The sequence below is a fragment of the Ischnura elegans genome, chromosome 5, assembly GCF_921293095.1.
Source record: "Ischnura elegans chromosome 5, ioIscEleg1.1, whole genome shotgun sequence".
NCBI lineage: Eukaryota > Metazoa > Arthropoda > Insecta > Odonata > Coenagrionidae > Ischnura > Ischnura elegans.
In genome coordinates, this window is record NC_060250.1 from 52,365,975 (window position 1) to 52,393,340 (window position 27,366).

At 39.3% G+C, this 27,366-nt stretch overlaps 1 protein-coding gene across 1 annotated transcript in view; it reads right to left on the minus strand.

Moving 5' to 3' along the window:
• The window catches only part of LOC124159822 (gustatory receptor 23a-like), a 333,156-nt gene that overhangs the window by 38,248 nt on the left and 267,542 nt on the right, over window positions 1–27,366 (minus strand). The window contains exon 3 of the mRNA XM_046535730.1: window positions 25,836–25,930. Coding sequence (XP_046391686.1) covers window positions 25,836–25,916 — 81 coding nt within the window. The 5' untranslated portion in view covers window positions 25,917–25,930. The remainder of the gene's footprint in view (window positions 1–25,835; window positions 25,931–27,366) is intronic.

The following is a 27,366-nucleotide window of genomic DNA, read 5'->3' on the forward strand; positions in this document are numbered from 1 at the left end:
GAGTGCTTCTTAAGAACTCCATAGAAACCTGCCTTATCGGTAGAATACTTCAATAAATAATAATAATAAATAATGAAATAAATGGTTTTCCAAAGCGTGCGAATTGAGTATAAAATATTAGTACATGAAATCCGCATACCACCCTATCACCCACCGAAGCAGATTTCTGCTTAAGTACCTAATTCAAGCGGTTCTTTCGATAAAGGAATGGCTGTGGGAAAGGGTATCTGGAACAAATGAGTTTCTCGATAAGTCGATTCCGCTATATCTCGCCAAAAATTGCAAGATGCGTAGCAATCAGAATTCAGATGTCAATTAGTCAATTGCCCACTGTTTGGAAACATTTATTTTTTAACGTTAAAAAAATATTCCAATTAAATAAGTGGCACCGTAAGGGTATATGCTGAGGAAAAAATGACTAAATTTTCCAAATTTTAATCTCTTTATAGCCAGACTCGGCAACGATAAATTGAATCATAATGAACACGAAACACTTCAATTACTTTTTGGGTTTCAACGAAATAAATTGAAAACTTTTATGAGATTCACTTTGAGCTCTAATACTCTAAACGAATCTCTTAAAATCCAACTACGTATTTGTAATTATGATGACCCGATTCCGCACTATGAATCACTAATATCCTATTTTTAACTATATACCAATCCAAATGAGGATGTGAAGTCGGGAGCTTGAATACGTATGAATAAACGTGATCTTAACCCGGAAAGCATTCATTTCCCCATGAATCATAAGAAGTCGCAAATAAATAGAAAAAAGTGTATTGTTTCCATTTCCTTCGACACCAAGTAAACACCTTTGATTTGACACTGATGCTAATCGATATGGAACTAAGAATATGTGATCAAAAGGTCAATCATGAAGAGTGTTCTACATTACAAATGTACTATTAGTATGTATGTAGTGTAGAATGTTGTATTATTAGTATGTATTATGAAGCTGATTTTCGGTACAAAAGTAGGGCAAAAATAAAACTATGAAATGATACAGAACACAAACCCCTAAATCGCCCTTTCGATAGAAAAATGCAATGAATTCCCGATACAAACATAAAATTACGACGGAATGAACCAAATCAAATAATAAACTTATTTCTCTTGTGGGACGTATTGTTCAGGCAATTTATAGGTGGGCTTACAAGAGTCAATGACACCAATGTAAACATAGGCCATGAGAGGTATCTCTCTCGAAAATTCTCAAGCATTTGGAAAATACTTACTTTGTATGTGTATTTACGGAAAAGACCACTTAAATCAATAACACATTCAGTAGGAAACCATTGTAGAGAGTGAAATGGCACAAATTTCACTATAAGGATGGCTTCGGTTGCTCTCCTCCCTGGACAGAAGTCCCATTTATCCAGCCCTGATCCAGTGGACAAGCCGATTACGGGTGTAAAAAAGAGGAAAGAAAAGGATGCTGGAACCTAGGAAGAGATATCTACAAAAGTGCATGTTAGAGTGTTAGGAGAAGAGGAGAGAAGGGAAGATACACTGAAGTAGTGCCGTCCTTTCCACATCTCCTGTCACCTTTTACCGGAAACATTATTTTGACATTTTTAAGTAGATGGTGAGAGTTCAAACAGTGTAAACAGAAATTCGGATACATCATGGGGTAAATATTCAATGATAATTATGCGTTTATTACTTATCCTGCATACGTAAAATAAAAACAGCCATGAGTGACAAAAGAAGTCAAAAATATATTCAGCTATATATAAGTAATTCTAAAATTACAATTAGTGCAAATTCGTACTTAAATAAATAGAAATTGAACGAATACGAATATTACTTGAATATTATGTTATATTCCGCCGATGAAATTCCCCTTAAAACGTTCTATGCCTAATTAATGTTTGCAGAAGCCAATATCCCGGCGTTAATTATAAATATCTGACTGAATGTGGTAAAGATAATTATATCTCGCCGGTATTCGAATCGCAAGGTATAATCCTTACAGAACGAGGTTTATTTGTTATATTATACAAGAATTGATATTCAATTGTTGCAAATCGTCATCATCAGATGGTCGATTGATTAAATTAGTTTCCAAAATGGATCATAGTGTAGTAGCCTTAGCAGGAGAGGCCACTTACGAAACTCCTTGAGACTAATAGGCCAGATTTCAACCACCTACTTTCAACTAAAGGCCACCTAAATGCAAGAGCTCATAGAGACCTAACCCCTTCCAATTCGATTAATTTCCCGAATATCGTGCTCCTATTCTCGATTTATTTTTTCTGTGGTTCTCTTTTAAATGATAGGTAATGAATTTATATTTTTTAATATGCAATCAACGTAGAACCGTGAAATAAAATGTGATTATAAAACATGGAGAACTCAGCTATCGGTACTCGAATAAAATCATTTAAGTCCCTATAATGCATCATGTTTCATGAAATATGAATAATTTATGTATATTATGTATGTTTTAACATTTTTAATCTTTCAAAATAATTACATTGTTCCTCTAAATAGCGCTAAAATTATGAAAATCCAATGACGAGATACACTCGTCATTGCGCGGTTTGGCGTCGAACGTTCATGACGAGCTAGACTAGTCATTACAGCGTAAGAGGCTAAAGATAACCGTGCATCCGCTTTTGGACCGTGTGCAGGGCCCAAAGCATTTTATTTACCACTTATCAAGAGACTTCAACCACTCAACGGCCACACCTATACACGAACGCCTAAATAAAAAGAGCAAGAGGAAACACGCAACATTTCCGCCGAATAAAATCGGAAGAGCTTCTCGAGACAGCGTCGGCGTGGTGAAACGCAAACTTGAGCCCGAGAGGGCACTCGAATACGCAACAATTGCGAGGTTAAAAAGCCCTATATACCCACCTTCAATGCGGCAGTTAGAAAACTGTATACATTTTCGCAATGAAACTAATCGAGCGTGCCTCCGGCGTTAAGAAAATTCGTGTTCTAATGGGGCCATCCGAAGTTCTTCTTTTTTTGGTCAAATGGGAGAGGCAAAGATTGACGCCCGGACAACAAAACAGCGGAAGCATGGGCTAGAAAAGGTCCGCTACTTTTCGGAGACGCGGCGTTGCAGTGCGAAAAAGGATCGCGGACCGAACTTGCCCTCGTAGATTTTTTCCTCACTGTGTTGTGGGTATGGAGAGAAGGGTTTTCCGGTCAGGATGCGAGTGAGTGACGTCTGTGAGGCTGGCAGAAGCGGAGGAGAAAGAGGAGCTTGAATGGGGCAGGGTGAATGGGCCAGGGACAATCGTGGGTGGTCAAGTCATGCCGGACAGCGCGTGGAGTGGTCATTTTGGCGGCACACCGGAAGTCGGAGGTTTGCCACGGGGTGGGGAGCTATGCAAAGGAAGGGAGGGGACAGAGAGGGGGGAGGTTTGGGTAGGGGAAGAAATGGAGAAGGGTGTTTTCTTTATGCCACAAGGGAGTGTCCTGTGTACCCCCATTATGGAGGGGAATATAACGACTACCCAGTCGACAGAAATTGAAGCTAAGCTAGTGTGCACTTAGCCATATTGCTCTTTTCAAAACGCCAGCGGTTTCCATCTCAGAGTAAAGATATTAATGAGCTAGTTTCGGCCTCTTCGCTGGCAGTCAAGACTTTAATGGAAAATACCCAGATCACGTAATACCCTCCTGACCCGCTTCGACTTTCCCATATCTGGGAATATCACCAATTGGCTGATTCCACTGATAAATAGTTTTACTTATTGTGGTGGGGTTTCTTTGCCCATTATTGATTTCAATTAATAATTTGTATATCTCTAATTAATATATAGTGTCCGTAGTCAATCTGGATGATTATAAAATTTTTGTTTGACCAAGATTAAGTTTTAAAAGCTTAAATTGTGGAATCCATCTTCCAGCCCATTTAGATAGAATCATATGATGGTACGAAACCAACATATAATAGATTATTTGACAAAATCGATGCAATGATAAAATAGAATTCTGTATATGGGTACATCGTTAAAGTAATTTCATGTTTGCATGAATCCTCCAACGGTTACAGTAAGTGAAATCTCAATAAATATAATAATAAAACCTGAAGAAAATTAGCATTTTGTCTCGAAGAACCACCGGCAGAGTCCTCAATGAGTCAAAATTTACAACACGAAGACGACATTTAATTATTTATATGGCAAAAAAGTAGCAGGATGTCGGTATATATTATATGAATATGTATAATAATTTTTATTTGCATTATATGTATCTCTCAAAAAGAAGGACATGAATCAGGATTATAATACATGCAATAAATAACGGAGGATTGAATATATTTACTTTTTCCAATTTCTATAACAGTCGCGGAAATAACCATAAGAAGCCACCTTGATTACTCTGTTCATAGTTTCTTTGAGTTTCTCATCGGAACTAAGGCGAAATATGCGATATTTCATGGAGAGCCCCTCCATATGCATTTCATCTATAACTTATTTAATTTCCTTCTCCATTTTTCAATTTCTCCCTTTACAAAAATGTCGCTCATTTGAACCAAATTCTCGAATCAGCTTGAAATTTCGAGGGAATATAGAGCAGACAATTGTTAAACTTTATCCCAATGTTAACGGCGAAAAATTTACGAAACTTGACATACGAAAAATTGTTGACAAGAGTCAATGCTATTTGATGCACTTGCAGACATGCTGAGCTGGTATCATTTACACTTTTGTGTAGTTATCTCAATCTGTTTGGAATTCAAGCTTTATTAATGTTGTGTTAGCCGTTCAAAGTACTTGATACTCACAGTATTAATAGATGCAGGCAAAATGCTGGGGAAATAATGCCCGTTGGTAACAAAATAGGGTGTCACTTTTGTAAGGGTAACTGCTGGTAACATTCGCTTCAACCGTTGATTCCGCATCGAAAATTTACCAAAATCAGCCAGTCTCAGTAATAAACGTAGTGGAAAAGTGGCTTTTTATTTCAATGGCAAAACTTTACAGTTATATGTCACGCTGTCAGACAAAATCCCGAAGTCGAATCACTGATATAATTTGTGATAGTCGAAGTGTTCTACAATACATTATATAGAAGCAAATACCTACTTTAATCCTGTAATTTTAAAGATAACTCTGTATTTGGAGATGTGAGGCAATGGTTTTAATTTCGCTTCACTAGCCTCCTCCCAGGGGCACACCCTTACTCCATACCCTTAGCCTTCCTTCCTCGTCTTCCGTCGCCTGAGCTAGGCACTTCCTCTTCCTTGAAGGGTTCGTATTTCAGAGTTTGACGAATGCGATGGCTAATGTGAGGCAAGTGGCTGTGCGGTGTTCGCTTGCGAATCGACAGCGATTCTAGGTCGGGGGACGCCTCGTTGCCTTTCACTGCAAGTGGGAGGGGCCGAGGGTTCCTCCGGACACCAGTGTCCTTCGTACGAGATGGAGGGGTTCATCTTCAAGAATGCTGTGGGGGTTTCCAGCGACCAAACTTCTCTTTAGCTCGAAACAAATGGGCGGAGCAGAAAAATTTTACACATACATTCATATCCAGAGTAGTTATTGGCAAAAAATTGAAAGAAAAATTTTCATTCGATGTAATTTTGCGTCATTCAAGAATTTTTAGGTCAAATATGGAGAAAATATTCCGAGACAAGTATTAGGGGAAGTAATATTAAATATTTACATGGTGGGTTTAACATAAATTGTGGAATAATAGTTGATCATTCTGAATATCGATATTCGATAGGTGGAAGTAGTCGATGAGATCCAATACCGATGTTGGGTATCTGAAAATGGAGGCAGTAATCGATGATTGATATAATTTATCAAGATTATCGAGCTTCATCGAGATGATCATCCATTGTCATTATTTATTGAAAAATATTGTTATAAAGGAATACATACTATATCAATTTCAGTACACAAAATTTCAAGAAAAACTAATAGCTAAACTCTAAAATAAAACAAGCTGTTAAGAGAACTCATTCTCCCACACTGCCGCTCTATTTTCATTAGGTATGAGTATTCAATATAACCTTATGCTATCCGCTTGAAATACTCAGGGCAGTGCATACACTAAAATAATAACTAGACGACTCGAATTTGGCATAGTGCCAAGATTTTGTTTCACAGTGACAGTACTTGGTGTCATAGAAGGATAATACTCAATACGTTAGTTACGTATTACAATAGTTCAATACGTGTTACACTGAAATCAGGAGCCATTGAACAATAGTGGCCTTTAGTACATGGGTAACCCCAAATTCAATAGACATTGGATGCTGAGAAAAACATTTGTTGGTATGCATGGGGTTTTCGTGTGATTGAAGGAGTCAAAGCAGTTTTCAGCGTCGAAAAATGAAAATTCTTCAAAACATGCTTTGAATTAGGATACATGCTAAAGAAAAATTCCAACTCTTTCCAGTTCATAAGTTTTTAAAATTTCAATCCGGAATTTTCTCAGATTCCAATTTTTAATTAATTAATACGCAGTAACATGTTGAAAAGGATGAGTTCTGCATACAATTTCAAGGTAATTACTTGCGTTGTAAACGAGTTATATCTTCGTTACCATAATAGTGGAAATAAGACCAACCGGTAAAGAGTGAAGCGACCTCTTCAGAGGAAAAACTGTAACCTAGAACCCAAAACTTAAGATATTAACTAAAACGTAGGAAATGGCCCCAAACTTCAGTATTGGAGTATGATAATCGGTTTTTAAGCACGTCTCTTTTTGAAAAATCAAAAAAAGTGGTTGAGTTAATTTCTTTTACAGTCTCTGCCTCGAAAACGTTGTATATTCACGAAAAATTTCTCCGCTTACCTAACAACAATGATTGCTTGGTTTGAACAAGTCTTGGGGTCATATTTTTGCTTTCCCTGACCACATCTGCTTACTTGCTCTCATTTAAGTTGTGGGATCCTGGGGTGCGACACCATTTGGGCAGCTAGTCCACTTTATTTAGCGGCCAGGACAAATTCTCCCCGGGAGACGACTTCTCCCGCAGAGTGACGGGACTTCTTCGCAGAGTCTCCTTGAGGACCCCTACTGATCGCCAAGGGTCCACCTACAAACGAAGCTGCTCCACATTCACGCAATACGACCAGTCCTTAGCCTTCAACGTGGAGAAAACATGTGGACCCAAGGAACAAAGGCAAAACTTCTCCCTACTCCGCTGCAAACTTGGTTTCACTGACTAGATCCAAAAATTGTGTTGTGCCTGAGACAGAATGGCAGCATGGAGAGAATAGTGAACTAAAGGCCGTTTTACACGGGGCACGTACTTGCACAATCTGACGTGTGTACGAAGGAGCAGTCAAAATTGCGTCGTGTAAAGCGGTGAATTGCTAGAACAAATGCGAGAATGCGTGAACGTGAGATGGTGAAAAAGCCCCTGTTCTAATTTCGTTCATGCATTCGCGCAACTCCACGCCATTTAAGAAATTAATGCAGTTCTAAACTGCGCAATTCCATGCCCCTTATAAAACGGCCTTAAAAGACTAGCGAATCATAACAAAATCACTGTCTTCATCGAAAAACATATATTTTCGGAAAAAAATTTTATATTCACAGCCATTAAGATAAAGTAGGAAGAAAAGAGAGGTTTTCTGAAACTATAACAAGACTGAGCAGTGAAAAGAAATCGAAAAATAACTGTCCAAAACAACAAAAAAATTTAAGCATGGAAGTTGGCATTTTGAAAAGATTTTGTCAGTAAATTTTGACATGCTTCGGCTCCTGCGGTTCACCATAAGTTACTCTTTCAAAGAATGTCATAGCCTCAACGTTGAACGAATTTCGTAAAACAAATTGCTCGTATTGAAATTTTTTCGTATTCAGCATATAAAACATTTGATGCACCTTTTGCAGTTGTTCGATCGAACAAAAAAATCGCAATGTTGTTAAATTGTTTATTAACGTTAACTCGCATCAACTTGGAGTACTAATTGGTTGTATTTGTGACCAAAACCGATGCAAAACGGCACACCTTGTTTTTCGTAGAGTTTTTGTGGTAATGTAGAATTATAAAAAATTGGCACCGAGTTTTCTCAACATATTTATAAGTACAAAAAGTCAAATCTTAAGCTCTAATAAACCAATAAATGATCTGTTTCAATCCTTGCAGAAAATTACGGGCCGAACGGAAAAAATACGCTGATTGCTAGTATGACTGGTATGGATTAGTGAGGATATGACTCACTCTGAACAAACGCACACATCTAATTGTAATCTAATTCCCAAAGTATAGATGAGAGAATACCGTTCCTTCCTTCAACTCTTAAAATGATATTTTTTGCTGGGAGTGTTCCAAGGCTTTTCAGTGACTTCGAGTCCATGAACCTTTCATTTAAAGTTTAACAATCTACTCACTACACAAATATGGTGATTCCATAACACTATATTTCCCGATAATTATTAAGGCTATTTGCAACAGAGTATGTGTATACATTAAAATATCCTGTGATTAGTATCATACAATTTTACATAGTAACATTAAACGCCAATCCCTAAGAAGTATTTAGTGCGCTGATTAAAATGAACAGGAAAAATACTTGAAAAAGGATGTGAAAATGAAAATAAATTCATCAATAGCACAGACAAATCTCACATATCAACAGAAAGACGGCCATAAACGCAGAAAAAAAACTTACAAGCTGGAAACGAGAAGAGATGATAACATCGAAGACGATATGGTTGAGGATAGTAAGGGTAGTACCTAAGTCTATTAATGTAATTTTGTAGTATAACCATGTAATTTTCGTATAGTAATTTTATATTAATATTTGATATTTACTCTCCATTTCAGAGTTTTTTGTTCACTTTTCCCTATCCTTCCGATAATACTCAGACCACAGCTCTTGGAAAATCCCGTGGTTGGTCCTGACCGTTGAGGAACCGCTGGGGTCTTTTATCCTGGTAGGCCACGAGGCACGCTCCTTCGGCGTGCGCACCGATGGGGTGGGGTCGGCGGATTCCTCAGAAGAGAAGACGTAGGGGAGAGGAGGGGAGGATGGGGGTGGGTGGGTGAAGTGAGTGAAGAAGGGAGCGGTCCCTGAGGAGGGCCGCCGAAGCGAAAAGGGACGACCTCGAAGCGATTCTGGAGCTTGAGACAAGTGAGTAGGAAAGGAACGTGGCCTTAAAATTACTTCAAGGTGGTGGAAGGAGCTATTCAGCTTCTGGGAGGGAGAGTACTACGTTAGTTCAAGGAATTTATGAAGGGAGTTAGTTTTTTTTAAGAAAAAAATAATATGTTCGCAACTAAGCAACTAACGATCGACTATGCTACCTAAACTGTAAAAACCTACCACGAAACGTTCAAATTTATTCAATTATTTATTTAATCCAGTCCAAACATAGAACGATGCCAATTACAGAGGACTCACAATAACGGAAGAAACAATTTAATAATATTAAGCAATGTAACCAATAATGAACAAAAAATATAACAGTATCTACAAATAAATTACAAAGAATAGTAAACTTCATCAAATGGTGCGAGGAATAATGGAAAAATTACGTTAGTAATGTGCAAGATGGACGAGGGATGAAAAAAAGGATCAAAATTTGGAACACATTTGACATAGGAGAACACATTTGACATAGGAAGAAGGAAGTCTGAATAGAAAAGAAAGTTTAGAGACAGAAAGGCGGGGGGTGAAACAATGAAATAAGTCAATCGACCTCGTCGTGAGCGAAGGAACACTAAGCGGGAAAAAAGAAAGAAGTTCAGATGATCTGTATTTGCCATTAATGATATTTAAGAAGAGTCTCCGGTCATTGAGGATACGCCCATCAGCTAAAGTTGCAAGTCTTAACGTCAAGTAAATGGTAAGTCTTTACCCACGTGCCATGTTCCCCAGATATTTCGCAGTCCGATTATTGCTTGTTCCGTTCGATGGCACATGGTCTGGCTGATCAACAGTTGCGCTAATATGATTGGATCAAACAATGGCATGATTCGTGGACATCCTCAAAAGATGACCAATTTTACTGTTAAGATATTCAGGCTCTGGCACAATGATAGGCAAGAGTTTTAGCTAGCGGTGGACAATAGATTGAATGATTCATTTGCAACCAAATTTACACAATTAAGTTGCATTTGTGTTAAAAAAACAACGAGAACTTATTTGCGTACCTAATAAAAAAGTATGAAACAATAGTGATAAACACCATGGAAAATATTCATTCATTGAATGCAAGCTCTTGTGTTAGGTCAAATAAATTACTATTTTGAAGTTGATGCGTAGTTTTCCGCGGCGTTGTCTAGATGATGTCTCCATGTTCCTGGGTTTCACCGCGTGGAGTTTCTTTGTGACGACAGTTTCGCGTGGATTTTCTTTGTGACGACAGTTTCGCGTGGATTTTCTTTGTGACGAAACTGTCGTCACAAAGAAAATCCACGCGGTGAAACCCAGGAACATGGAGACATCAAATTACTATTTACTCATATTGAATCATAACTGATAATTTTCAGCCATAACAAAACACTTATTTTAGAAATGAAACGAATAGATTCTATGCGTAGTAAAACGAAGCTGGAATATGATGATAGAATATGATGCTACCAGTACAGTACAGGGAATTAATCTAAGGCAGTACCCATGCATGGGGAAAAAGTTTCACTGGGCCGAAGCCTTCTAAGCTGAGCTTCCACCCCCTATTACTACGTGCCTGGAGTGGGGCGAGAAAGATGTGGAGGAAAGAAAGCGTGGGTTGCTGCTTGATAGATGGCCCACACTCGGGTTTTCCTTCCACAAAGTTTTTCGAGGGGTCCTCCGGAGCAGGAGGGGGTAGTTTTGCGAGAGAGGGTGTGTACTTAGGACGACTGGGGGGTGCGCTGGCGGGGGTTGAGGGGAGGGTGGGAGGGATAAAGAGCCGAGGTTCTGACCGGGGGTCCATTTGCAAACACGGATCGTGTCCTCACGCCAAGACCTGTTGTGCAGTTGTGGGGGCGGCGGGGATTGCTATCCTTCGCTAGAGGATCTAGTGCTGACTATGAGGGGCACGTCAGTTTCTGGAAAAACACCCAAAACGCATAGGCCACAGCGCTAGAAGGAGATTCCATGGCTAACTAAACAATATAAATGACAATGTCAAAGCCACCCTGGAAAACATCATATTGGTGCCGCTAAGCTGTGAAATCGGATGGACGGAAACGAAGATGTTGTGCAACTGTACAAATATTTCAATAAAACATAATTCACTTCTACCAAGTATCACCTAGTTAACTGAAAAATGTAAATGCATACTTGCTCGTGATAGATTTATACTTATGTGACTTCATTTTCATGAAAAATCAATCAATTCTTCACTTGAAAACGGACTTACGGAAATAAACATGCTGTGGAGTTGTACAAATATTAGAATGAAATAAAATTTTCTTCCAAAGAGTGACGCCTAGTCTACTAAAAATGTAAAGGTTCACTTGATCGTAGTAGACTAATCTTTATGAAATATCACATTCATAAAAAAATCAGATTCTTCACTTCGAAAGATTTTCAATGATAACAAGCCATGTATCAAGCTCAAAGCTACTTCATTACGAATTTTGCACAGTTAAAACACAGTCGGTAGTGTTAAATTAAGTTAAAAATTAATTTGTTCATTCGTCATCGTTGTAATGAAAATAAACAATATTTCATTCCGTCACCAAGTCCATTTGCAAACAGGAAGCGTTGGAAGAATGCCGGCCCCAGTGGCGGCCTGCCAAACAAAAGGTTGCGGGATCGAGTCCCGCCTGGGTAAGTTACCCCTATCCAGGGCATGGATGCTTGAACACATTTGATCGTTAAATGTTATCATGAACCCCGATGTTAAGGTCGAATATTGATGTTTTCGGAGGCGTGGAAATAATAAAAAATAAAATATACAAATAAATAAATTTAAAAAAATAATGAGGTGTAATTTGCCAAAAAATAGCTTTAATTTAGACCTGGGTCTCCAATATACTGCATCACCATCCACCAAAGATGATGAATGGAAAAAATGGAAATCGGAAATACTATAAATGTTGAATTGATTAAAATCCTGATTAGTATCGTACGTAATTTACTGGACGAATGCTCTCTCGATAAATCTTTTCCCAAGCCGGAACGTTTGTTTCGATATACTCCTTGGTTTCCATCGCAAAATCGGAGGCTGAGGAGTGTTCTGTGTTCTTTCGGTGGAAGGCGGGGATGTCCTTCTAGTTCAGTGGGGGTGACGACGGAGATTTTCGGGTCGTTATGCGGGGGCCGTTTTGGGGGGCGGAGGACGTTCTTGGCGTCACGGGGGGGCCGAAGCAGTGTGGGTCGGAGGGGATGTCGTTGCGGCCCCGCCCTCGGATGCCAGTAAACTTTTTCGTGGAATCGTGACCACCGCACGCCCACATGGTTGGCCGGAAAATTGGCCAAATCCCACGGTCCGAGAACTTAGGACGCCTCACAAACAATATTTCGGGCCGCGGCAGATGAGAGGAACAAAGAATATCTATTTGACGAAGAACGCGATACTTTTCACCAAAAGCTAAACTTGTAGAACTAAACATTAAAAATCCGCCATATTGTGCGAAATTTTTCAGAATTTCTCCTTTAAATGGATAGGGTAGTTTCCTTCATCAATGAAAACGAAAGGCATTGATTGCGATTTGTTACCCAACATTAGTGTATCCATAATATAGAAATTATTTGGTTTTAGAAATCCCAGTTTAGACGAATGTTAATGGTCAATTATGACCTCATTTGAAAAAGGCCAGATTGGCGCCCATGCGATGCCACTCCACATGACGTCACAGGGACCTCGACTCTATACGAATAGTGAAGAGTTTTACATTCAATTACTGAGCCTGAGATTACTAATGCATGCATGTGGCTCAGAGCTCAGGGAAACATTTCCTAATAATCACCTATTAAAATTGCCAATGGTCGGAATGTTTCCTTCGTTTGATAGGGTATTAATAATCCTTATTTAAGCCAACCTACCCGCTACCTGCTAGTACGGTACTGTGCTACCTGCTAGCAGCCTGCATCGTGTCGGCGCTCATAGCCTCGGACTAAGGTGGCCTCATCCGGCGGCAGCCGGAACCAGAATGACGTCACACGGGCTTTTCCCATTATTCATACTTAGCCGTCGCGTTTTCGCTAGCTTGAAATTTTTCTCTTTTCATTTAATCGCGAAAAAAGATATCGTCATTTAAAAATCCCCCTTAGAAAATCTCCCTATTTTATTAGCATTCAGAGTTTATAGTAAGAGCGCGAACTAAGCAGGACAAGATGGCTACCGCGTTAACAATCCGCATAGGAATGTGATTGCATATTAATCTTCATATATATGGTGCCTAAAATGAACCAAAGTTGACTCGCAGCCGCCGTCACAAACGCATGAGAATTATAGCCTCAACAACCACATTTTTTTACCCCAGTTGCCATGGAATCCATTGCCCTCGAATTTCGTTGGCCTATTTCCATCCTATCAGTGACTCTTGATGTTAAGTATAAAATAAGTTGTTTGAAATACAGGTGTATCCAGCAATATATCTTACGAATAAAATCCGAGAATTCTGGAAATGTGAAAGATATTGTCTATTTGAGAATACTAAATGCAATTAGCACAAGAATAACTTTCAAATGGACGCGATTTCTAATGTCGGCACATACCGCCGGCGGGTGGTAATGGAGTATCATATAAACCCAGTTCGAAATAAAAGTTATTTTCGAGGAAAATTGCATCTCATTATTCCAAAGTATCTCAACTTATAATAAAAAAATTGCAAACGAGAGAAAAGCAGGCCTTCTTGCATCTAAAATCATGAAGGAGTGCAGGGCCATAGAAATAATATAAATGCTGACCTACAGAAATTAAAAAGACCTCGCCACCGTTTCAATGTTTTTTCACCAATATTTAATGAAGCTAAGTCCATTTAATAACAGCTGTAATCGACGTTCTATCGGAAGAGGAGAAAAAGGCACCTTTTTTTATTTCTTTCATTTTGGCCCTTACTGGGCTATATATTGCATTGGGCTGTGAATATTTCAACGATGTCTACCATATCAAAACTTACATTAGCGTAAATGAAAAAGAAAGCTTCTTCAAAGGTGCTGAAGAGATGGAGGTATCAATGTATATCAAATGAGTCAAAATTACAAAAGTGTAACCTTGGACTACCCAGCTGCTCGACCCTTATCTACGACGGTGAACGAAACCAAGGCAAGATATCTATGCATTCCATAGCAATATTGGCAAGTCAGCATTTGTCAAGGGCTTTTTTCACTCCCAATAAGCTCCTGCATATCAGAAGCGGTGCGATGGTGTGAGAAAGGTGAAAGGGAAAAAAAAGATATTCGGTAAAATCATTATACCTAGACGGTGCAAATTTATTGGATTCATCATGATTTATTCTGGCATTACAAATGGACCGGAATAATGGGAGAGCAATTCTTCCAATGAGGTATATAAATAAAGTTATCAATGATGTAAAAGGGAAGATACATGCGTACATTCACATAAGCTTATAGGATAATAAATTGGATAGCTGGGCCAAATCTGTTACAAAATAAATACCCTTTAGGATGGATTTAATTCTTGAGATTAAACCTCTTTCACTTACTCCCTTTCCACGAGTCTTGTATTTGTCTTTATTTTTTATTTTAATCCTTCACTTTTTTTGATTAACTGTTATATTTATAATTAATTTTTGTAACTGCGAGAAATATGGTATCTTTAAGGCTGTTAACCGTAATTTATATGCATAATGATGTGATATATGAAATTCATAACTTTTCAATGTTATTCCTCGCAAATAAATACATTGTGATTCAAAATATTAGGAAAAATAGGATCGGATCGGATAAGATAGGACATTTTCGGAGACCGATTAAAATGCGACCGAAGTGGCAATAGAAATCAGCCTTCTGTGGGATGTGATGGGCTTCCTTTAAAGCATTCACCTTTGGCGTGTCTAATCGTCGTAAGCCACCAAATAGCCCCGTGAGGAGCAGCAGTGGCTTGACTCCCCCCTGCCAAACACCCTAGAGGTGGCTCGCAGGGAATTATCATAAAGTATATGCTTACTCTATGTTATTATGTAGACTCGGCGGTTTGATTTGGGGGGATGAGGAGGATTAGTGCGGGCTAATCCCCCAGGTAACGTCATGTAAAAATCTATATAGATGCCGTTGAAATATTCACAGTCCAATTCAATATGTAGTCTAGCAAGGGCCAAAATTAAAGAAATGAAAAAAGGTTGCTTTTTCTCCTCTTCCGATAGAACATCGATTACAGCTGTTATCAAATGGATTTAGCTTCATTAAATATTGGTGGAAACCATTGAAACGGTGGTGGGAACTTTTTAATATCCCTTTTGAAAAAGAAAATGCCTGAAAATGCATTTTACAACATTTTGGCAATCAAAATTTAAATTTAAGCAGATACTGTTATTATATATCAAGTCCAGACAAGTTTTAAAAAATTATTTTTTGATTTCTTTGAAACTTTGGGGGGGAAATATCCCCTTATTCCCCCCCATAGTTACACCACTGAGGAGATATCAACGCCGGATAGTGGTTGTTTTCGCCGGCGAATCGCCGCTGAGAATCGCGTAGCACACACACTGGTGCGGAGGCGTCCTATTCAGTGCGAGCACAGTATCCTTTAGGCCTTTGCCCACGTTCCGACACCGAGCGAACCCTCGCCCAAGTTAACACATTTAAAAACCCACCCAAAAAATCACCCCAATACATAAAGCCCTTTTATGGAGACCATACCCGGGTTAACGATTTCCCCTACTAAAGCGATCCAAGACTGGCGCGCAGCACTCCACGGGGGGCTGCTGTGTAGGGTCTGTGATGGGATGGAGGGATTTTCTTACTGCACAAAATGTTTTCGGAGGCGGCATGTTGTGAGGAAAACGTTGGTATGAGGAAGAGGTGAGGGGTTCTTTTGGGGTGGGAAAAGAAGTGGCCCCCGCGATCTTCGTCGAAGCAGCGGCAAGGGAAGAGAGAAAAAAATAAAACTTCCAGAGGTCTCGGATTTCTCTCAGAGACGGGATCTTTGTGTGAGAGCGGTCCGCGTCTCCGAGATGAGAGGGCCATGCGGGTCCATTGGGATCGACCTCTCTCTCTCTCTCGGCCTGCTTGGCGGGGGGTTTTCCCGGTCAGGACAGCCGCAGCCTGCCGGTCGAATGAGCACGGAAGGCCGGCAAAAAGAAAAACTATCACAAAGAGTCTCCCCCGCTCCGTCAACTCTTTCTCCTTCCCGTGCCTCTTTTCACGTGCCAGCGACCATTTATCCCCACGTGGACCGCGGCAGAGGGAAAGGGTAGGGACGCATTGAGGGTGGTGGTGGGAAGAATATGCGAGATAGGCCGGGGAGGGGGAAACCGTGAGATCTACATCAACATACAAACCCGCTGACCACCTAAAAAGGCGTGTGGCAGGGGGTGTTAGTACACCACCCATCTACATGTAGAAAGCAAGTACTCGAACAAAATTACGCCAAGCATTCATAAAAATCTTTTATGGTTCGGGGGAAAACCAAATCCTTTATCTATCCGTTCGGCAAAACATCTTTCTTAATTTGTCGCCTTTGTTGGACCTGGAAATACATCTGCATCTATGTAATACCCCGCAAGCCGCCTAAAAGGCGTGTGGCAGGGGGCGTTAGGACACCGGCCGTTTACACATAAAAATGAAGTGCTGTAACGAAGTTAGGACTAGCGTCGATGAAAATCCTTTATGGTTCGGGGGAAAACAAATTCGAATATCTATCCGTCCCGCAAAATATCTCTCTTAATTTATCGCTTCTATCTGACCTAGAAATATAGTGGGCCTCTAAGATGATGTTCTCCGTGTCGTTCCTATAGATATCTATTCTCAATTGTTCAAATTATCTAACCTAGAGTGTAGCTTCTGAGTCTCTACCGGCTCCCAGCCAAATTCACTTAACACCTGGGTAACGCTGTCTGTACGCCCGTAGCAGTTTTGACGAATCACGTAGCTTTCCTTTGTATTTAATTCAGTTCGCGGATTAAGTCTTTCTGCACTGGGTCCCATATACTCAATGCATATTCAAGGCGCGGTCGGACGACTGCAAAATAGCAACTTTCTTTTACTTTCTCATCCGTAAATCTTCCCACAACACGCTTGACGAATCCTAATTTCTTCAGGGCTATGCCGAAAATATTCCTTATATGTGTTCCCCACGATAGGTTCGAGATTATCGTTACTACCAGGTACTTCACTTCGTCTGTTGCCTTTATGTTAATACCATGAATATAAGATAAGCAATAGGGAAATACAATAAGGTGTAGTTTTATCACAATACTACGATCTTTAATCACTCACTCAGTGATTCAACCTGAAGGTTGGTTTGGTAGGGGAAGGTAGAGCTCACCCCGGACAAGGCTACAGGGATGTGGACTTCAGATAGATATATATTCATAGAGTTTAAATCCAATGAAGTAAATCAGGGACAGTATACAGTAGTTTTGAAGACCTAATATATATTAGAGAGACAAAAATAACTTTAAAAAATACTTTTGTGATAAAACAAGTACACATACTAGAATTAAAATTTTCTGGACGAATTGAATACATAAGCGTTTTGTTGTCTCTGCATCGGAAAATGTTGCAAAATTACGCCGAAAATGAGTAACTTTGGCGTAATTAGAAAACATTAACCTGTGTTAATCACGAGAAACGCTTTCACAAAAGAGTATGCTACCTATTAATTGATGAGGGGGTAGAAAATACCTGCATGTCTTTACTTGTGGATTAATAATTACTTGCCAACACATTTCGCTTCTTTTCTTCTGAGTACATAGATAAACGTCATGGTAATACACACAATCTACATAGTACGTACTTTGTGTCAGGCTACTTGCATCTTGGAATTCAGAGAATGCAGATCATTGCTCACAATGAGTAACAAATAGTACGGGTTGCTAAGCGCGGTTAGAGGAAAGGAAGGTAAAAACCTGTTGCTTTGCACTAGACTAATTTCACAAGTAGCTTGAGTAATATTTGTTATTCACAGTCAACATATCACTGATGGCGTTCGTGGTTTCTACCTCCATAATGTAAGTAAGTATGAGGTCTAAGAACCTAAAAAAATATAAGACCATTCTCAAAAATGATTAATTCTACATGCTTATGTTCATTATGAATTTCTCGACTTTTATTCATGCGGCCACTTTTTGCAGTTTTTCGTGTTTTCTTTAGTGCAGAGATCTAGATTTACTATTTTTTTCCTTATAGATTCAGTAAGGTATTAACGCCTTACCAAACGGTTTAAAGGTTGCAAACAAATATGATTCACCGAAAATTCGCATTCGCGAATATCAAGAAGCCCTTCTCGCCACTAACCTAGATTATCTTGCTTGATAAAATTGCTCTGATGGAGTATTCTCGGTTTTTCTACCGGGTGAGTTGATTGTGGGCCAACGTTTCGATGGCTGCCTCTGCCGTGGTCTTCAAGGCAATCTTAAATGCCCTAAAGACGATGGTAGAGGCATCCATCGAAACGTCGCATTTAAGATTTTAGGGCATTTAAGATTGGCTTGAAGACCATGGCAGAGGCAGCCATCGAAACGACGGCCAAAATCAACTCACGCGGTAAAACCTGAGAAGACTTCACCAGAATCATACGCCGGGAAAGAACAAGATCATAAATGGCTCTGAGTTATCATAACACGGGTTGGTTTTTAAATTAATATCACTACGGAATAATACAATCAGCATGCGCGAATATTAAGGAGCCCTACTTATAAGCCAAAGATGGCAAGTGAAACGAAACGAAAATGTTTCGTCTCAACCCGGAGAAAAACGAGAATACGAGGCTTAGATATAGTTTCGTTCCTGCACGAGATTAAATCACCAAGGAGTTAAGTTTCGACCCAGGACGAGACGTTACTGCCAGGAAAGAAAATAAATTAATCGAAACTCCGCTGCTCATATAGCTCCGGTGCGAAAATTTATCTGCGTTTCGCTTCGTCCCAGAGTTTAACTTAAGTTTCGACCCGAAGTAGTTTTGACTCCCATTTCGTTTCAACCCTGAGTTTAGCTCTCAGGTTTAAATCCATTTCGTTTCTACATTTCGCTGCCAGGAACGAAACTATTGAAATTTTACTGGTTTTGACTTTCGTTTAGTTTATATCGCCATCCCTATTTGTAACTAACCTAGATAAATAATTACCTGGATAATGACTTTGATTTGCCAGAAACCGGGTTGGTTTTTGCATTAAAACAAATCCGGAGTATCATAAGTTAGTCCACTCTCACGAGAGGTGCTATGATGAGAGATATTTTTGGAGCCATCAAACGAGCCCAGGCGATGACGACTACGAAACAGATGAGCGCACAACATTGCAAACGAAAAAAAGCAGCAAGAAATGGATTTAAACCTGGGAGCTAAACTCAGGGTCGAAACGAAGATCCCCTGAGGATGATCAGCAAGTCGCTGCTCGAAACGTCGGGAGGCATGGACGACATCAACCAGTGGAAAGCTCGAGAAACTTCTCTGCAACTGATACGCCGGTAAAACCTAAGATCATACAAATTGCTCTAAGGTGCCAGAATCTGGGTTGGTTTTTGTATCAATATATTTGCGCAGTATTACCAGTGTTTGCCTCCTCACGAAAGAGGCTACGCTGAGAGATATATCTGGAGCCAGCAAATATTTTTCATTGAAGGACAATTCCATTTGTGACGGAATTACCTTTAGAGACTATGCAATAGGTTATTTCGAAAATTTTGTAAAATACAAAATAATAGCAAAACTTTTAACTGTGCATGATCAGAAACATTTATTAAGGTGATGCTAAAATAGAGAAACAAAATTCACTATCGAAATACCTTGTAAATATGCCCAAAATTAACATGTGACAGTATTACTGACAGGTCAGCTTCCTAAGTGCAATGATTTCAAACATCTTCAAAACTCTGTGACTCGAAGTATAATTTTAAAACTTTTAAACGAGGCTCTGAATAATTTTTCAAATACTGATTTCATAAAATACAATCATTTAGCTTTTGGTGTATGCGGCTACCCAATCAGCAACGTTTGGAAGAGAGTTCTGACCAATCAGCGCACAGGAGGAGATCGGCCAGTGCTATATAAGACGGCAAAAAATGAAAACTTCTCACCTTCGACCTGAAGACGGAAGCAGGATGGCTTCCGAAACTGTAGTCAACCATAAACGACAGACGCGGCTGGAGAACCCGGAAATTAGCAGTCATCGTGAACCACGCCGCGGAAACCTACGCACGAATTTCAATATAAAATATTTCCAGCCTAAATTTGAATTTGAGAGAAAAAGTCGACATTTTCATGGGAATATCCTAATATAACTGCGGAGTAATATTTGCGAATATCAAGGCGCCATACTAATAACTAACCTAGATAATTATTGCCCAAAAAATTGCTCTGAGTCACCAGAACCCGGGTAGGATCTCAAATTAATATACGTGTTACCAGTGCTCGCCTCCTCATGACAGAGGCTATGCTGAGAGATATTTTTGGAGCCAGCAAACGAGCTATGGGGATGACGACAACGAAACAGATGAGCGCACAAAGCAATACGAGAAAGAGGAGGGGTTGGGAACGAGATGGGACGATGAGAAAATACGAAGGCAAGAAGGGGGCGTAACCAAAAACCTAACGAGCTTCCACTTGGTAGACAGGCTTGGAGGAGGGAAGGGGGGTTAAAATGGAAGTTTGGGGTTGATAAAAGGGACAGTGAGAGAGGAGGAGGGGCGAGCGAACTGCCCCAAACGTTAAGGGAAGCTGCCCGGGGCGCGAAGAGAAGAAGCACTCTTCAGCAAGTTTCCACCCAGAGGTTCACATTGTGTCTATACATTATAGCGCAACTGCCTAATCTTTATGAATAATGGCACTCCCACTCGGTTCTTGATGTTGCGAGGGCGTATCTACAGGAGAGAATTCCCAAAAAAGCAGCTCATCAAGTTCCCTGTGGATTTTTGGGGCGTAAGGAGCCTGGATTTATTGGCCAATGACCGTTTCAACAGACGGGGGAGGGTAGAGAAACGGCAGTGGGTTGATTTCCTAAGCGCCCAGCCTCGGGGGAAGAAGGTGCAACAAAGAACGCTTTTTAAAAAGTCTAAACTCGAGCCCCCTACAAAAGGTGCCCATTCTATGGTCTCGATAGGTGGTTATTGAGGAAATTGCAGCCATTATAATTCAATCTGCGCATTTAACTTGGTCATTAATCCGCAATTTGAACGATTTGAGATTATCGTGCACTTCCTTTTCCTCAGGGCGAAAAGACTTCCGTGATATGTCTAGCTGAAATCTTCCCTCCCCCATGCAGCTCTGGACATGTATCTCAAGGACTGGTATCAATGAAAGTGCGGAACTATTAGGTAAGCATACATTATGAATTTAAATAGAAATTCCTTGATCTTCAATTATTTTTCTATTCAAATGACACATCGTGAAATTGAAAGCTCGTATCCACAGGAAATAAAATAAAAAAATTAACTGATTCAGAGAACAACTACAGATGACGGTGTAATCTTTATTGCAGAAGCGAGATATTTGAATATTATAAATAATTTACCGATTCTAAGATGCTGGGAAGGCTTTAACCAATTGGATAATCATTAATTCCTGATAGACTTACAGAATAAAATTCTAAAAAGTCTAAAGAATTTTGCAATTGATGGCTATGCATGCCTTATCAGAGCATTTGCTAAGGAAATATATCCGGAAATCAATTTAAAAAATGGAGGATAAAATCCAATGATTTTTCTATTTTTTTCAAATTTTTTATTCAAGCAAAGGATTGTTTTGTTATATGCCGGGACCGATGGAGTAAATATGCTCGAAATATGTTTTTTTCTGAGAGAGAGGAAGTTTTATGAGAGAAATCGGTTAATTAGTTTTTCATAATTTGAGCCGCGGCATTGTGTTGACCGAAATCAAGAGGATACAAAGGACAGCGTATACAAGAATGACTTTAACTCTTTGAGAGCAAACTGATTTTCGAGGTACTGTGCTAAAAGTGCCGAGGCATTTTTGCTGATTTTTCAGTCCGTTAGGAGAAAAAATGTCTCAAAAACAGTTATGGTATACATATATTGAAAAACGTTAAGAAATATTTATTATAAGTGGTTTCTCCTTTGTAATGTATTATTTGACGAGTTTTTGGTAATGTGAGTTAATTTTTATAATTTAAGGAATGTTAAAATAAATGAATATTGACTATTGAATGATTAGTCAACTATCAGCATCTAAGAGTGAAACTTTTCCCGAGAGAATGGAGGAGCGCGATGACGCTATCCGGCACCCCAAGGATAATAAGATACGGGGATTAGGGGAATAGTGTAGTTTCCTTCGTCAAAGAAAACGAAATGCACTGATTGCGATTCATTACCCACCATTAGTTATTCATAATATAAAAATTATTTGGTTTTAGAAATACCGGTTTAGACGAATGGCAATAGTCAATTTTTATCCTCATTTGAAAAAGGCCAGATTGGCGCCCATGCGATGCCACTCCACGTGACGTCACAGGGACCTAGTTTCTATACGAGTAGATAGGAGTTATACGTCGTCTGAGATTACCAATGCATGCATGAGGAACACAGCTCAGGGAAGCATGTCTTAATAATCACTTATTAAAACTGGCTAAGGTCGGAAAGTTTTCTTCGTTTGATAAGGTATTAATAATCCTTATTTAAGCCAAGCGCTACCAGCTAGCAGGGTACTCAGCTACCTGCTAGCATCCTGCGTCGTATCAACGCTCAATCCTCGCCTCAAGGTCATCACACACGGCAGCAGCGGGAACCAGAAATACGACGTACTGAGAGATTTCCCGGCATTCATACTTACGCGTCGCGTTTTCGCGCGCTTGAAAATTTTCACTTTTCGTTTAATCGCGAAAAATATATATCGTCATTCGAAAATCTATGAGCGTGAAATTCGTACTCCAGGAGTTATAATCTTTCGATTTAGGCAATAAAAAATAATAGTAAACCACCCTATTAAGAGGACAACAGGGGAAAAATAAAATCATGAAGTAGAGCATTGCGGCTGGATGGATACAAAAAGTTATCACAGAATGGAAATCAGGTGCAGAACGAATTCGTGGGCGTAATTTGGATGATACCGAACATTTAAGCAAGGAAGTTAACTCCGGCAATAAAATATACGTGGCAGAGAAAAAACATCGGAATGTAGGATGCAGTCGTTTTTATCAAAATGATATTTTGCATAAAGCAAAAAATTGATGATATTGGAGTGGCTTGCATGCAGTACAAGCATTCTTTCGGAGCATTTATCTTGTTTTGAAGAAACTAATGAGAGCTTTAAGAAAGAATATACATGAGGACCACTTTAAGTAGCATACCATATAGATGCAAATCAAAGGTAAACTAAATATCAGGCCCTCAGAAAACGTATATTTTGCTGTTATTAAGAAAGTCAATAAAAATTTGATAATGATGGTAGTTCGACGCATGATATATATTTGGAAATGTACCACTAGATATAATTAGTTGGGCGGGTAAACTATTAAATTGCCGCCCTCGGTGGCAGAGAGAATCTAATATTTCTATTCACCAAAGTAAGTCTTATCCGGAGTGTAAATCAATGACTCGCCCGCACATTGGTTTTAAAAGAATAGAAAACTAAAGAATCCATTGAGATAATTCAAGAGATTCATTCCTCAATCCTCTAGCGGGAGTGGAAATAAAACATACTCCGGAAAAGTATCATTAAAACTTTATAGGAGGAGGTAAAGAGGGGAATCAAAGTCGAGGAAAAACAGCAAACGTAATGATATGAAAGGTAGACTAAATATCAGGCTGTCGGAGAACAGTGCACAGTTATTTATAAAGCTAATAACATTTTCATAACGATGGTAGTTCGACGCATGATATGTTATAAATTGTACCCCTAGAGGTAAATTAGTGAGGTGTAGACAAATTTAGCTGTTAGATTCAAAATGAAGAATATTTATTGACATAATGGTTATTAACATAAAGAATAAGGATCGAATTTCATGTAATAAATCTCAGTTAAATATATTTTTATGCCCTAAAACTATGCATTTCATTGTATGCCTGGCTATGCTCTAAATAATTGCATTATAACGTAACGATTTTTCAATCCGAATGTATTCCTTCGACCTATAATAAATGAGGAATAAGATCTATCTCAGACACAAGTGTTGTGGATTGATCGAGTGTTGTGGAATCGAACTTCAACACAGTTTCGCTAGAAAATGAGAACTGGTCTCTTGCTAAAAATTTTTGAACTATTAAATTACGAATTTTGGCCAAAGGAAAAAAAATGATGGTTGTGGTTACATTGTTCAAATCTCTACGCATGGGAAAAAGAAGCATGTGAAGGCATATTTGAGGAAATACGGTAGGACTCTGTAGAAATAGAAAAATTAGGCAACCACCAAATATGCGATAGACAGTATGGAGATATTTTGGGGATTTTGAAATCCATTGGAATAGGAGCACTTTATGCCACGTGCAACCGTACGAATAAATTAATCTTATTTCAAGTTTACCGTGACAAACAAAGGTTTATATGCTTACGAAACTCATTTTTTTGCGAGTAATTTCACAATTCAGACAACTAGCAAAAAAAATGAATATGGTTTCGGAACGGAATTTTATTCCTTTATAACATTATCTCGACCCTATGAGGCACAATTATGACTTCTCTCATTGTCCATTCACACCCTTGGGTGCTCAAATAAGTCCAAACTTTGTGAAGTTGCCGAGCTTGCATGCAAAAGAAATTTTTAAAGACCAATCCAGTCAAGTTATTCTTGAGTTTTAGATGCTGCAAAAAATTGACCGCAGCGTCTAATGTTGACGCAATTAGAAGAGGTCGACTTGAAGCTTCGCAGATGTTTTTATGGTTGGGTCATTCTCCTCCGAATGAATAATTCCATCCCATTTCACAGCGGGCTTATTGTAACAGACTAAGGTTTACATTTTTATGACTCCCTTTTTTTTGGGAGCAATTCCACAAATCGGGCAACTTGCAAAGAAATAAATGATTTCAGAACGGTACTCTATCCCATAAAAACACTATCTCGACCGTTTCCGACACAAATATAACTCCTCCACGCTTTAATCCAACACGCTATCATCCTCAAATAACCCCGCACTTTGTGAAATTCGGGTATAAACTGCCAACTTACGTGTGGAACATAAATATTTTACGGCAACTCTGGTCCAGGGTTTCTTGAGTTTGACTGCCGGACACTGACCGCAGAGCCTATTGTTGACGCAATTAGACGTGGTCGACCCGAAGCTTTGCAGATGTTTTTATGGGTGGGTCTACTTCTCGGACGTGATGAAGTAAAAAAAATCACGCGGCTTTTTTTGAAGTGATTTTCACAGCTAGATGAGTGGAGCACAGCATCCGAATGGCCTTGGGACCCTCACCTGCTCAATCTACCCAAACTTTTATTTTCATCCTAATCAAAATCTTTGAGGTATTTCTAAGCTAAGGGCGCTGGAGTTTTTTTTTATTAATTAATCAACGAACCCCTGGCGGGGTTCTGGGTTCATTAATTAGTTTGCCATTACAAGGCTTATTGTTCGGCACGATGGTCGACGCAGTTCGGCCAGCATCAAGAAAGAATCTTCAGAAATCACGATGACTAGCTCGTCTATGAAAATTAATAAATTTTCTATTAGATAATTATTAATCAACGAAATGGAATATTACTTTGCAATTTTCTCACCTCCAACGTCTAGGCATAGAAAAAATGATTGATGTTTAACGGTAACGGTAAAAAAAACCTGAATTAAAAGAAGAAAATAGTTCTTGATTGGCTAAAATAATAAGTAAAAATTACTGTTAATTAATTCTACGATTAAAATTATTTTTTCTACATCTTACGTTCAAGAAATGATAATTCTTCTTACCTCTTTTTGCATTGAGTAGGAAAAACTCAAGTGCATGAATCCGTCAAGATATTCCGCCGCCATTTCAAGGTTCTGGAGCATGTTCCATAGGAAATCTAGAACGAAATGAATTTGAGATATGTTTAAATATGATGAGAGAGACATACATATGCTGAATAGGAGTCATTTCATGCACTTAATAGAAGAAGAAGATTGTAATGGAAATATAATTATAAATTATAACTAACTTGGCAGGGGAGCTGAGCAGCAACAGGAAGACAAGAATGAGATGGATTCGCTGTTTATTGCTACCTCACATAGAATAATTATCGAAAGTACGTCAAGTAGACTAGGATAGCAGAGTGCTGTATTATCTTTTTTTAATTTGTAAAGAGCAGATTGCAATCATTATCTTAAGTAAACTCTTTTATTTTGACATCAGAGGTCATTTGTGATTGTAATAGAAGGTGTCCGATTACGCTTCTTTGTGGGAAATAAAACACGAAGACGAGATTCATCAGTACCTACTTTTAAAAAAGTATTTGTATGTATTTAATGTACCAACTTTTATCATTTCCCATAGCAGCATTGAGGTTCGGTAATTAAATGTGTTAAGGAATGGTTTTCGAAACAGCGCTGCCATCTAGAGAGATCTTAATGATTCACGTTATTAGCCTTGAGAAAAAATTCATAAGGCCAAAAATGGCCAAACATATTGCACCGTTGAACCAAGGTAAAAATGCCATGGTGTTTCAGAACTTGAACACCGTAGTGGTATACGCAGTGGCTCGAAAAGTCGAATGCTCTTGGTTCGATTCCCGCTCCAGGAGAATTTTTTTCATGGCAATAATGTGAATGTCACCGCCGTCCACTCGGCAGGCTTGAAATAAACCAAATATATTTTTTTATGTTTACTCTTAGTGGAGCTCTTGATCAACCCATTGATTTCCAAGAAAGAACATCCCCGCCAGGGACTGATCCGTGTTTGAACAAGTCGAAAAACAAACCTTCTTTCCGCGTTATCCTGTTCCGTAGCGGGTAAGTTCTTCAGGACCTCCATCATCACGACTTCAACGCACCTTTTTCGGGGAAAAAATATGGGAAAGTATATTTCGCTCGGGAATATCTGGCGGGCAGGATTCGGGTGTAGGGGGGCGTGGCACATTCGAGGCGAGGGTGTGAGGGAGGGGTGATGTCGTTATGGGAGACGGGAGTGGGCCGAGCTCGCCGCCATAGGTGTGTGTTCTGTGGACTGGCCACGAGACCGCGTTGCGTTATGTATTTTTTTTGTCGGCTTGGGCGATTTAATGAGGATGGAATCCCTCACTTTCTCAAGAAGGTGGTTTTTGGGGGAGACGTCATAGCTCAGGTGTTTGGTGGCCATATAAATTAAAGGTTCGGCGCCGGGTCGGCCCCCTTAATAGCAAAAAAATATATATAAGACCCAGTCCTTCTTTCTACCTTGGGGCAAATATCACGTCTCCTCAAAAACCTTCCTTTCGGAGACTTTTGCACCTCGAGGCGACTCGTGGACTTCTTCTAACCATCCCGA